The 13,614-nt window shown below is 45.9% G+C and overlaps 2 protein-coding genes across 3 annotated transcripts; both read right to left on the reverse strand.

Annotated features, from left to right (window-relative positions):
• Positions 1 to 3,859: 3,859 nt before the first annotated feature.
• Positions 3,860 to 8,803, reverse strand: LOC131765493 (retinol dehydrogenase 12-like). The gene is made up of 6 exons (XM_059079136.2): positions 8,626 to 8,803; positions 8,208 to 8,441; positions 7,825 to 7,914; positions 4,941 to 5,129; positions 4,124 to 4,230; positions 3,860 to 4,048 (listed from the first exon to the last, which is right to left on the reverse strand). Exons 1-6 carry the CDS (start codon positions 8,801 to 8,803, stop codon positions 3,860 to 3,862), a joined length of 987 nt encoding a protein of 328 aa, XP_058935119.1.
• A 659-nt stretch (positions 8,804 to 9,462) lies between these two features.
• Positions 9,463 to 13,551, reverse strand: C11H2orf81 (chromosome 11 C2orf81 homolog). 2 transcript variants are annotated; one of them, XM_067007355.1, is made up of 4 exons: positions 13,453 to 13,551; positions 10,586 to 10,807; positions 10,276 to 10,497; positions 9,463 to 9,983 (listed from the first exon to the last, which is right to left on the reverse strand). In XM_067007355.1, exons 1-4 carry the CDS (start codon positions 13,468 to 13,470, stop codon positions 9,630 to 9,632), a joined length of 816 nt encoding a protein of 271 aa, XP_066863456.1. In that variant the 5' UTR covers positions 13,471 to 13,551; the 3' UTR covers positions 9,463 to 9,629. The 2 variants fall into 2 exon arrangements, with proteins under 2 accessions (XP_066863456.1, XP_066863457.1); XM_067007356.1 differs by having other exon boundaries at positions 13,008 to 13,514.
• Between the last annotated feature and the right edge of the window lie 63 nt (positions 13,552 to 13,614).

The raw sequence follows: 13,614 nt of genomic DNA on the forward strand, positions 1-13,614 counted from the left end.
ATCAACCAAGACCTACTGTATAGCACAGGGAACTCTACTTAATATTCTGTAATAAACGTTATGGGAAAAGAATCTGAAAAAGAATGGATATATGTATATGTATAGCTGAATCACTTTGTTGTACACCTGAAACTAACACAACATTGTAAATCAACTTTACTCCAATATAAAATAAAAATTTTTTTAATTAAATAGATAAACAATAAGGACCTACTGTATAGCACAGGGAACTATATTCAACATCTTATAATAACCTATAATGGTAAAGAATTTTTAAAATTATATATATATATATATGTAACTGAATCACTTTGCTTTACACCTGAAACATTTTAAATCAACTGTACTTCTATTGAAGTTTAAAAACAAGGAAGGTACAATAAAGACATTTCAAATAACACCGAAGAAGTTTGCTATCACTAAATCCTGTATTAGTAGTCTACTGCTGCATAACAAATTATTACAAACTCATTGGCTTAAAAGAAAACATGTATTATCTCACAGTTTCTATGGGTAAGGAATCTGGGTACAGGTTAGCTGGGTCCCTTGCTCAGGATCTCACCAGGCCGAAATTAAGGTGTCATCCAGGGCTGCAATCTCATCTGGGCTCCAGGTCCTCTTCTAAGCTCACTGGTTATTGGCAAAATTCAGCTCCTTGCAACCGTAGAACCGAAGCCGTAACTACTAGAGTCCATGTGGCCTTCTCCACAATGTGGCAGTTTGCTTCTTCATGATCAACAGGAGAATCTCTCTGACTTCTAAGAAGGCCTGAACCCTTTTAAAGGGCACACCTGATTAGGCCAGATCCACCCAAAATAACCTCCCCTTTGATTATCTCAAAGCCAATTGGTTACTTGAGTCTTTAACTCGCCAACCTATTTAAAATTTCAAACTGGGCCCATCATCATGGCACTCCTTCTTTCCTTTCTTGCTTCACTTGTGTCCATAGCACTCATATGAGTGCTATGTAATTTTACCATATATTTTTGTTTATTATCTCTCTTACTCCACTAGGATATACACTTCTTGAATTCATGGATGTTTATCTATTTCACTCATTACTGTAGAACAATGCCTGGATCCGTTGACACTCCATTAATTTATTCATTTAATAAATTAAATTCATTAAATTTAAGATCATTTAATGAATAAATTAATGAATGACACAGACTGTGGAAAGCTTTGAGGAACTCAGATGTAGAAAGATGTAATTTAAAGATGTGAAGAAAAGTATGGTAGACGAATAAATATTGTTCAGTCACATGCACACAAAGCCAAATGGTTATAGACTTTAATTACATCAGCAAATCCCATTAACCCAATATATAACATAATCACAGAAGTAAAATTCTATCATGTTCATGAGATCTGCTCACACCCAGGGGGAGGAGATTATAGAGAATGTGTTCACAAGTGGGTAGGGATCTTGGGAGCCAACTTAGAATTCTGTCTACCACAAATCCTCATGAAAGGAACTTCTAAAGGATGTACTTCAGGGTAGAAGGAAAATAATCCCAGGTGGAAGATCTGAGACACAAGAAAGAGTGAGCAAAGAAAATACTAAACATATGGGTAAATCCATACAAATATCAACCATTTAAAATAACAAAATATCTGATTTGTGAAATTAATGAAATAACAATATAATTAAAATATTGGGTTACAAAAGCATATGAATTCAAAGAGAATGATTAATGTTAAAGAACTCTAAGCTCTATGTATTGTTTGAAAGAAGAATAAAGATATTGATTAAAGCTGTTAAATAAATATGCAGGGACTTCCCTGGTGGTCCAGTGGTTAAGACCCCAGGCTCCCACATGTGGCACGGCCAATAAAATAAATAAATATGCAGGGTTTTTTTTTTTTTTTTTCGGTACGCGGGCCTCTCACTGCTGTGGCCCCTCCTGTTGCGGAGCACAGGCTCCGGACGCGCAGGCTCAGCCACCATGGCTCACGGGCCCAGCCGCTCCGCGGCATGTGGGATCTTCGCGGACCGGGGCACGAACCCGTGTCCCCTGCATCGACAAGTGGACTCTCAACCACTGCGCCACCAGGGAAGCCCAATATGCAGGTAAAGGGACTTCCTGGTAGTCCGTCCAGTGGTTAAGAATCCACTTTCCAATGCAGGAGACACAGGTTCGATCCCTAGTTGGGGAACTAAGACCCCACATGCAACGAGGCAGCTAAGCCCGCACGCTGCAACCACAGAGTCTGTGCTCTACAACTAGAGAAGCCCGTGTGCTGCAACAAAAACCCAGAACAGCCACACACACACAAAAAAAAAATGCAGGTTAAAATTTTTAGACTAACCACTAAAGAACAGAAGTAGATTGTATATTAGAGAGGGAGTTTAAAGATGGAAAAATCGGGACTTCCCTGTGTCCAGTGGTTAAGACTCCATGCTTCCACTGTAGGGGTTGCAGGTTTGATTCCTGGTTGAGAAGTAAGATCCTGTGCACAGTGCAGCCAAACAAAAAGGAAAAATCATCCCACTGCACTCTAAGATGCTCCCAACCAACCTTCTCTCCTTTATTCAGGGTCAGACTTGTATCACAGTCTGGTGGATCTCCCTGCTTCTTCCCCACTTTCTCTCACAGCCATTTGCCCTAGCAAGTTTCTTGTACCTTTAATCCTCAATTAATTGGCATCTGTTCCTCGTTCCTCCCAATTTATTTTAAAAAATGAATCTATCCATGACAGAAAAACCAGACAATGGCAATATAAGTAAGGAAAAGTACAGTACAGGCCAATCTCATTTATGAATAAACAGTTCCAAGCAAAAACATGAGTATACTAAATTTAGCCATGTATACAAAATTAATACTCTGACAAAGTTGGTTTAAGTGCAAGTTTGGTTTAATACTAGAAAATTAGTTAAGGTCTAGGAAAAGAAATACAATTTATAATAGTTGAAAGAGAAGAAATAAATGTTATTATTCCCAGATGGTTTGATTTTCTATGTGGAAAAACCAAAAGTCTACAGATAACTTGTCAGAATTAGATAACTTAATAAAGTTGCTTGATGTATGATTAATATACAAATCTTAAGATACCATTTGCAATAACATAAAAAGTAAGGTATCTGGAATTAAATATAATAAAACTTGTGCAAGGTCTTTATGGGTAAAATTATTCAAAATTTTATAAAGGTATTAAGATTTAAATAGACAAAAGTACACTTTGCTCATGTTTAGAACTCATTATCGTAAAAACTTCAATCCTCCCAAGTAGATGTAGTGCAATCCCAACAAGGTTTGTGTATGTGAAATTTGAAAAGCTGATTCCAAACTTTATGTAGATTTAAAAGAAGCAATTCACTCTCAGAATTCACTGGACTTATTGCATGACTCAGCACCCAGGAGCAGCTGGTCGATAGAAAGGTGGAATGGTTACCTGTAGGCTCAATTACAGTACCAGCTGGGAGACAACACCCTATGAAGTTGGGATGCTGTCCTACAGGATGTGGCATATGCCTTAATCCAGAGGACACTATGTGGTACCGTCTCCCCCAAGGCCAGGAACCAAGAGGTACAGGTAGAAGTTTCTCCTCTTACTGGTACATCTAATACCCACCGAAAGGAGTCTTACTCCCCATCACCACAACATGGGACTCGGTAGGTTTGGAGATCCTAGGGCCCAAGACATGAATACTTCTATCAAAGTACTAGCAGAAAAGTAGAAGCTGAAACTGTCCCCTGGCTGATCCGAGCTCTCACGCCTCTGAACCAACAGGAAGAGGAAGTGGTCACTATACTGGACAAAGAGATTGATCCTTGGAGCCAGCAAACAGAAGGCATAATCAGAGTAAGGGCTGGGAGTCAAGGAGAGGGTGGCTAGTTAGGGCAGGGGTCACAGAAGATCAATCCACCTTGTCTAGGTTTGTTAGTCGGACTGAGGTATTCCAGAGGCTTTGGGCCACGTGACAATCCTGAGCAGCTTCAGGGGGAAGAGTTATCACACAGGAACTGTTAAAATGTTTTCCAGAAATGCCATCCAGCTCCTTTGCCAAGCACAGGTAGAGGACTGGGATTGCACCTTGTTTGCTATCCTGTAGAGACACAGGGGAAGAAGAGGAGTAAAGGACACTCAGCAAAAGAGCCCTGCCCCACCCTCCACTACCCACCTTAAAGAAGAAGCTGAGGAGCCAGAAGAGGAAGTGATATGGCCAAGAGAAATGCCTCATGATCTTCGTGTATACAACACCTGGGTCCACAGAGTTCACAGTCACACCTGAGAGGGAGAGAGACGTGTAGTACAAAGTGAAGTGAGAGTGCTTCCCTGGTGGCGCAGTGGTTGAGAGTCCTCCTGCCGATGCAGGGGACACGGGTTCGTGCCCCGGTCCGGGAGGATCCCACATGCCGCGGAGCGGCTGCGCCCATGAGCCATGGCTGCTGAGCCTGCGTGTCCGGAGCCTGTGCTCCGCAACGGGAGAGGCCATAACAGTGAGAGGCCCGCGTACCACCAAAAAAAAAAAAAAAAAAATGAAGTGAGAGGAGGATGGTGGGAAGAAAGGGTTAAGTGTGGTTCTGCAATGTGCAATGAGGGGAGGATCCTCTCAGATCTGTCGGGTAGAGGTGACAAGAGACCTGGGGGTGGTGCCAGGGAAGTCAGTGTTTAGTAACTTACATGAACGGTGATATCTGAGCCAGTAAGGAGACATAAGTATTTGAAAGTGTTGGGTGATCTTGAGGAGGAACATGATGGATGCTGTTGGAGGAGAGGGAAGTTGTAGGTGATGAGAGAGTTGGAAAAGGACGAAAAGGAGATATGAAGATGGGGTTGAGAGAAACATAGGGTGCACAGATGATAAATGGAGGATATTAACAGCTGGCTTGGAGGATATTGGGAGTATTATATGGCCAGAATATATTGGAATGAGATGGGAAGTGTTGGGAGGTAGTGTTGGGAGTGGAGGAGTAGGGGATGTCAGAGGCCGTTACCTGTCCCTTGCAGTCTCTGGGCAAGCTTCCCAGTGAATGAGGCCAAAAGAAGTTTGCTGCAGTCATAGTTCTGGTTGAAGGTCAAAGGTCTACCAGCCCCTATCAGATGTTCTTCATCAATGTACCCATGTGCTTGCCGGAAGGAAGACACATTCACTACCCGGGCTGACCCTGCCCGCTGAAGGGCCCCTGGGTAGAGAGAGGACCACACACCTTCAATGCAAAGTCCTAGAGTAAATTCCCATGCCCACTCCCCCAACCTGCTTCTCCATGAGACTCCAGGAGGACAGGGACCATCCCAGGCTTTCAGGAGAGTGTCAGGGGGTCACCATGCAGGCGCCCAGGAGAGGCACAGAATAACGTGAACTGAGACTTCATTTTTATTAGCTGCTTTCCTAATGCTCTTCCCCTTGTTTTATTTTAGTGGGGGTTTTTTTTTTGCCTAAAGTAAAAGTGGAGTTTTGCCTTTTCTTTCACTTTCCAGCTGGAGCTAATTTAATTAATCCTTGTTTATATTTTTATCTTGCTGATGGCTAAGAAGGGGAAGGAGAGGCTGGAAATGCGTGAAAACTGTCTTTCACACACTCATACATTCATTCTTTTAATTATTCATTCCGCAGATATTCACTAGGCCCCTGTATTATGGCAGACACCACGCTAGGTGCTAAGGACATATGGGTGCTAGGTTTAGGGGAAAAGAAATGTGTGCAGAAATACTTGGGAAGGTGTGTGTGGTTTTTTTTTTTTTTTAATTTTAACTGTCTTCCAAAAGAGTGAAAGTAAAATTACTATCAATAGAACAGGTAAAGTAAATCTTAAAAAAAAAAAAAAAAAGAGTTCCTAACTCTACAAAAAAAAGTCTGGATTATATAAAGTATCAAAAGTTGTAGGACTTCCCTTGTGGCACAGTGGTTAAGAATCGGCCTGCCAATGCAGGGGATACGGGTTTGAGCCCTGGTCCAGGAAGATCCCACATGCTGCAGAGCAACTAAGCCCATGCACCACAACTACTGAGCCTACGCTCTAGAGCCCGTGAGCCACAACTACTGAGCCTGTGTTCCACAACTACTGAAGCCCGCGCACCTAGAGCCAGTGCTCCGCAACTAAGAGAAGCCACCACACTGAGAAGACCATGCATTGCAATGAAGACCATGCATTCACCTCTCACCACAACTAGAGAAAGCCTGTGAGTAGCAATGAAGACCCAATGCAGCCAAAATAAATAAATAAATAAAATTATTGGAAAAATAAATTGTAGTTGTCACATATGAGTTTACTTATTGTTTCAAAATGCTAAAACTATTTTGAGCACTCCATTTAAATGAAGAATCACAAATGAAAACTAGAGCAGGAGGTATTTAGCCAAAATTTGTTGGAGAGAAGATTATTCTTAAAGAGGACAGTGAACTCCAAACTTGCAGACATAGTGACATGAAGACCAAAGGGGCTCTCAACCTAGTTGGAGACTGATCTTCATGCAGCAACATCAGTACAGGAACAGAGATGTGTACAGGGACTAAGGGAGTAGTGTAAATGGGGACGGCTGGGGGAGGCAGAGGTGTCACGGCAGGATCCACAGCACGAGTGACATCTGTGCTGAGTGTTGGCAGCTGAATTAAGTTAGACAGGCTAAAGAAATGGGAAAGGATATTCCAGATAGAGGGAAATACATGGGCAAAAGCACAGCCAGAATTAAAAAACAGAGTGTGGCCCAAGAGATACAGATTGTCTGGCTGGAGACAAGGGTGTGGGTTTGGGAAAGGCAAAGGTGAGACTCTCAGCCTGCAGAGGGTCGTTTAAGTGGAGAGAAACAGCTTAGTTCATTATATAAAGTACAGAGTTCCTTCAAAGGATTTGAAGCAAGAAAGTGATACGATGAAAGGTGATTTCTTAGAAGTGGCAGGGGCTTCCCTGGTGGTCCAGTGGTTGAGAGTCCGCCTGCCGATGCAGGGGACACGGGTTCGTGCCCTGGTCCGGGAAGATCCCACATGCCGCGGAGCTGCTGGGCCCGTGAGCCATGGCTGCTGAGCCTGCGCGTCCGGAGCCTGTGCTCCGCAACGGGAGAGGCCACAACAGTGAGAGGCCCGCATACCGCAGAATAGATTAGAGTAGGGAAGATGGGAGAGAAGGCAGTTTAAGAAACTATTACTAAGCAAGGTACAGACAGGGTATTGTAGCATGTTTTAAGTTTTGGAAAGGGGGGAAAATATTTTTACTTACAAATGCATAGGGTTTGGCCTTGCTCTTTGTTCACTTTCCAGTTGGGGCTAATTTAATCACCCACTAAAGGGTACATGAGACCTGGCAATAGTAGTTGCCTCCCAGGAGGGGAATGGGTAGCTGATTTTCCAAGAGAGGAGGAGACTTTTTCTTTCTGTCTGTCTTTTTTTACTGCATACCCTTTTGTACTTTGGACATGTATTACCTGACCAAAAAATTAATTTTCTTTTAAAGAGGCTATTAGACTTTCCAAAGAAAATGTTAGGGAGAATGTTCCTGTCACCCGATCCCTCCCCTCCCTAGGAAGAATACAAACCTCCTTAATTCTAGTAGCCTAATACCACCCTCAAGAAGCTTTTGTTGAGATGACTGACTCTACTAATCTGGCTAGAACTCAGAGCTGGGGGAAAGAGAGGTGGGATGTAGATCTTACATCCTCTTGCTGGTTGTATTTGGGGCTGACTGATTCCATTACCAGCCTCCTCATCCTGACTGTTGCCAGATGGGTTCCCTGCTGTGTACAGCAAAAATATACTGGGTCATTGCTCAGCAAGCATCTGGGTGTCAAGGGAAAGGAGATGACCATGGGAGACAGTAAGCACAAAAATGCCAGGGGAATGGGAAGTGGGGGTGGCACAGAAGGTAAGCACCCATCCTTCCTTACCTTGGAGCAGATTTGTGAGCAGAAAGGGCCCAGTGTAGTTGGTGGCAAAGGTGAGATCAAGGCCCTCTGGGGTAAGTGTAGTGGGGAATCCTGGGAGGAGATGAAAACATAGGTGGTGGGTGATGGAGTGAGGACCCTGAGAGAGACAAAGTCTGGGGAGGACATATTGGGTTCAGTAGAAATGCCACAGGAGCATGGATGTGTTGAGATGGGGGCAATGAAGTTTGAGCCTATAACTTAAGGTAGGCTTTTTAGGATAGTGTCTGAATTATAGTGTTTCCATGGTATGTACAGGTTAGGCTTGGAGGATGCCTGTTTTGGGGTCCCTGAGCTAGAAAGGAGGTTCCTGAAATGTGCTTAGGGGAAGCAATCAAGGCACATACCACAGACTGCAGCATTGTTTACCAGTAGATGTATCTCAGGATACTCCTGCAGAAGACACTGAGCAAAGCTTCGGATGGAGTTCATACAGCTCAGGTCACCAAGCAGGAGGCTGTTGCTCTTTGACGCTGCTTGTATCTCGGCCAGGGCTCGCTGTCCACGCACCCGGCTACGGCAGGCCAGGATCACACGTGCCCCGCGGCGGGCCAGCTCCTGGGACACAGCCTTCCCGATGCCTGTGGGAGGGCAGCTTCAGAGTATGCTAGTCTGGGGAGTGACTAAAGGGCAATGTGGGGGGAGGGGGTGCGGGGGGAGACAAGTGTTCTGACAGTGGGTGCTGGTCCTCCTCCCTGCCCTCCCTGTTGGGGCTGTTGGAGGCTGAGGCCCTTAGTGAAGTGACAGTGCAGAAGGAGCACTCACCACTGTTGGCCCCAGTTACCACTGCTATCTTCCCAGTCAAATCCGTGGAGCAGCACTGGAGGTCCCAAAGATACAGCTTATGCCAGACCTGCACACTTAGTGTAAGCAGGAGGACCAGAATGAGGAGGACAGAGCCAGGACCCCAGACTGGGGTGCTGAGTAGAGACCACAGTGACATAGCAGAGAAGTCTGGTCTGCCACTGGAAGTGCTGCCCATGGGAGGGTGGGGAGGGACTAGTCAAAGCTGAGTAGGACTAGGCAAGAGGTTGGTGTGGAGCATAAGGCACAAAATTTAAGGAGGCACTCACTCGTGGATGTGCTTGAGCATCCCGTTTGAAACTGAGAGTGAATTCCTCCTTAAATTGTTTTCCCTAGCTATCTGATTGCCTCACTCCATTGCTGGTCCAAGTCAAAGATCAAGAGAGTCCAGGTTTCCCTAAACCCTGCATAGGCTCAAATGTGTCTCCAAGTGAAACTTGGATTTGTACTCTAAGATTAATTGACAGAGCTCCAGAGACTGGAAATTAAATTCCTCATGTCTCGAATCACTCTGTGCTTAAGTGGGGCCATCCCCTTCTTCCCCTACTGGAAGGAGACTCTTATAAGTTCTCCAAACTGAGGCAGACCCCACTTGGAACCCTTATGTCTGCTCCTTTGTGGGTATGGGGATGGTTCTCCAGAATGCCTCTGCTGCAGAGCCACCTTGGCCCTATAAAGCAGGGTCTCCTAAGGGTGTAATGGAACTATTCCCTGGAGCCAGTGTTCTACATTCTTCTAGACCACTCCAGTTCATGAGAGCACACACTTGGAAGAAACTGACAGGCATCAGGCCAATACTTAAGGCAACTCAGATGTTTATTTCTGGCAAGCAGACAGAAGGAAGGTAGGTTTCACACTGCCTGAGGTTCAGGGCTCAAAATGGGGCAGGTGCTTGGAGGGGAGTGACCACATTTTGGGGGTTAACTTCTTCATTAGCTGTGCCACGGTCACCCACGCCCGGGCTGCTACGGCTGGAACCCCCCGGAGGAGCTGAGCCTGGTCGGGCCGCCCGCAGAGGGGCCGGACACCGACACGACCGAGGGGATGCGGGGCACCTTCTCCTCCTGGAGCTCCGGCCGGTGCGGCTGCGGCGCCGAAGAGTAGAGGTCCTCAAACGAGAACTGAGAGCTGAGGGGCTGTGCCCTCTCGACAGAGGCCTGAGGGCTGGCTACCAAGGACAGCTCCAGAGAAGGGTGGGGACTGCCGGCGGGCGCCATCTCTCCCGACAGTTGGATGCTCCCGTTCAAGGATCCGACTGCAAACAGGTGGCCCCTCGCCTGGTCGTCCAGTTTCTCGAAAGGACCCCTGGGCCCTGTCTCCTGAAACAGAACCAGGGTGGGTAGGGGGCCCGGTGTGACTCTCAGTTCAGGAGGACGCTCCCAAGATTCCATCCGCTCCTGAGAGCCTATATCCATCCACGAACCTCCTAAAGGGATCTGGTCCACGTTCTCTTGGTCCTGGGGAAATGCACCAGGGGGGAGGTGAGGGGTGAGTGGTGAGACGTCAGAAAGGGTAGAGAGGAGGGTGGAGCAGTCCAGTGAGGCCCTGAGGAGATCGAAGACGCGGCAGGGGCGGCGGTGACAGCTGAGAGGTAGGTGGGGCTGAGCTTACTTCGCCTTGGAAGTTCTCCTTCAGCCCCACCGAGGTCAGCGCGTGCAGCACGGGCACGGATCCCTGAGCCCAGGCGTCTATCGTGCAAGGCAAGGGTTCCTCGTCCTCGCCCCATGTGGGGTCCTCTGCCACTGCAGATTCTCCCTCGTCCCTGGCCAGGAAGCGCCACTCGGTGATCTGCAGCATGGCTTCCCGTGCCTCACTGATGATGAATGGAATGCACTGCAGAGGCGATAAGGGGTCTCAGCCCAGTAGGGAGGGGTCAGGGAGAGGGGAGATGGGTCTGGAGAACAAGGATGCAGGTCCCCACCTGCTGGGTCAGGTAGACTTTAAAGGCAGAGTCCATGACTCGGGCCAGCAGATCAGCCAAGATGTCCCCCACCACTTCCTCGCCCTCTTCGAGAGCCGTGAGCTCCATCCACTCGGCCTCAGTGAGCCGCCCAGGCACTATGTCCACCTGCAGCACCGGAACCGTAGGCGGGCGCGCCTTTTCCGCCTTGGATCGGGTCACCCCGCGGTCTCGGACCTGCCTCTGTGGGAAAGGAACGGGGCAATCAGGGCGGGAAACTGAGGAGTGGAGAAGCAGTTATGGGCTAGGAGGAAGCTTCCTCAAGTTGTCTAGTAGGAAAGAAAGCCTTTAGAGAGGGATAATTTACTAAGAGACTACTATGTGACAGATGCTTTTCAGGTGTGTGACCTAGCTAATTTAATTTTCGTAACAGCTCACTAAGCCCATTTTACAGACAAAGAAACTGAAACCTGACAGCAGTTTACCTCCACTTGCTTGGGATTGCACAGTGAACCCAGGCTATATATAGCTCTAACTGCACAGTCCTTGCTATTTGCACTCGTTCAAAGTGTTCAAAACTCTTGCGAGTTCAAGAACTTGAGAAAGAAAAGTCAACAAGACTTCCCTGGTGGTACAGTGGTTAAGAATCCACCTGCCAATACAGGGGACATGGGTTCCATCTCTGGTCTGGGAATATCCCACATGCTGAGGAGCAACTAATCCCACGAGCCACAACTAGAGCCCACGCGCTGCAACTATTGAGCCCATGTGCTGCAACTATTGAGGCCCATACGCCTAGAGCCCATGCTCTGCAACAAGAGAAGCCACCGCAATGAGAAGCCTATGCACCACAACGAAGAGTAGCCCCTGCTCGCTGCAACTGGAGAAAAGCCCGCACACAGCAGTGAAGACCCAACACAGCCAAAAATAAATAAAATTAATTTTAAAATGTAGGGAAAAATAGTTTAAATTGTCATATAATCTCTGGGTGAGAAACAGCTGCCTAGGCATAAAAGTAATGTAAGAAATAATACAGAAATGGGTAGATAAGTATATATATTTATTTATATATATAGGTCAAATTTTCCTCTGCTTATTTTAAAAAACATTCCTAATTAGAAGGTGATAATAGTAGTTTTCATTTACTGGCACTTAAAGTATATCAGTCACATACATGGATTCAATTCCTACATTTTTTAGACTACATACTATTTTTAACCACATTTTACAGAATTTGCCCAGGACAACAGAGCAAGGAAGTAGTGGAGTCATATTTCACATGTCAGTCTGTCTGACTCCAGAGTTTGACTTTATCCTGCTTCCTAAACAAAAAGTATGAGCAACAAATTTTTAAAAAGGATAAATTTCCCCAAATACATTAAAAATGCATAAAATTTTCTAAAAATCATAAGACCTCCAAGGATAATAAGCAAAGGACATAATATTTCACAAAAGTGGAACTGTTGATGACTATTAAACTTTTGAAAAGCTGTCCAACCTTCAAAAGTACCAATTCCAGTTTTATGAATACACACAAAGGCATATTCTGAAATGAAAATAAAAATATATTCTCTAAAATAGTCCCTGTGATGTCATTTATAATTGCAGAATATTGAAAATATACGTCTAACAAAAAGAGAATAGGTGGCTAATTGTGTGTTACCTATATGATGGATATTATGCAATGATTAAAGGCAGTCTTTAGGAAGAATTTACAATAGCATAGGAAAATACTTATGATGTAATGTTAACTGAAAGAAACAGGATACAAAATTACATATCAAGTATGATCTCAGATATGTAAACCAATGTGTTGAAGAAAAGGAAAGCACAAAAATTGTTAACAGTGGATATGTTTCTTTCCTACACTCTTCTCCATTTTGTAAGTTCTCTATAGTGACTTTGTATCCTTTTATAATCAAGAAAAATCCACTGAAAAAGAAAAATCTAGTCCCCCCCCAAATCCATATTAAGGACATAGGAATTTAGTAGCAGATTCTTGGGAGCTTTCTTATTTTCCCACAAAAGTCTCCCTGAACCTGGTTCCTTCTAAAATTCACCTCCCAACGTAATCTTCCCAAACCTTTGCCTCCCCATCCCCACCCTTATTGCCCCATACATGGTGTTCCCCAAAATTCATTCTCCCCCAACTCTGGTGTTTCCTAAACCTCGCGCTGAACTCAAAATCCCTTAAGCCTCATTTCCTCTCTGCTAGAGAGAACAGTCCTGTTGGCAAGCCCAGGGAATGGCCCACGGCCCAGTCCAGGCTTGGCCAGAGCAGAGCAGGTAGGGCTGGGAGAGGAGAGTTTGTTTCTTATACTTCCCTGCCCAGCGTCTCATGTGACACCCGTGATAATGGCTGTACCTATAAGTGGCCGGAGCAGAGGGGCCAGAGATTGTTGCACGAATTCTCTTCAAGTCTGTTTATTTTAAAGTATCTTACCTTTTAAACAATTGACTTTCAAGTGCAGCCTCAGAATTGTTGTTTAATCCATTTCTTCCTCCTGAAATTCTCGAAATGTATCATATCTAGCAACACCTCTCCCCAATGCCTGACTAATTCTGGTTTATCCATTTAAATGGGTACCTCAGTATAAGAAACATTATTATACATGCATTAACTGTTTCCAAAGTCACTTCTTGTTCTTGAGCTCTACACCGCCCATTTAACCCCTTTCCCTCAGGTTCCAAGTGTGACAATGCTTGTGAGTGGGCGTGGTGCAGGTGTAGATTTTCTGCCCTAATGCACCGACATGGCTTCCTTGGTCATCTTGAACGCCCGCATGGAGGGCGGGCGCCGGGTGGCACAGAGCTGGCCCACGGTTCCTGACACCGATCTTAACGGTCTATCCCCGCTCTGGGGCACCCTCAGCTGAGCTAAAGCTCACCGGGCCTTCGTGCGCCATCGCCGCAGCTGTAGCTCCAGCCCCGGAAATCCAGCTGCTTTCCTGTCCCGCCGCTGCTGCTGCCGCCGCCTATTGGTCGCCTCGGCAGCCACGCCGCAGGCGGGCTCGCCCCGCCTACAGTTGACCTGGCAGCAGCGCTGCGCG

This window comes from Kogia breviceps, chromosome 11 (genome assembly GCF_026419965.1).
Source record: "Kogia breviceps isolate mKogBre1 chromosome 11, mKogBre1 haplotype 1, whole genome shotgun sequence".
NCBI lineage: Eukaryota > Metazoa > Chordata > Mammalia > Artiodactyla > Physeteridae > Kogia > Kogia breviceps.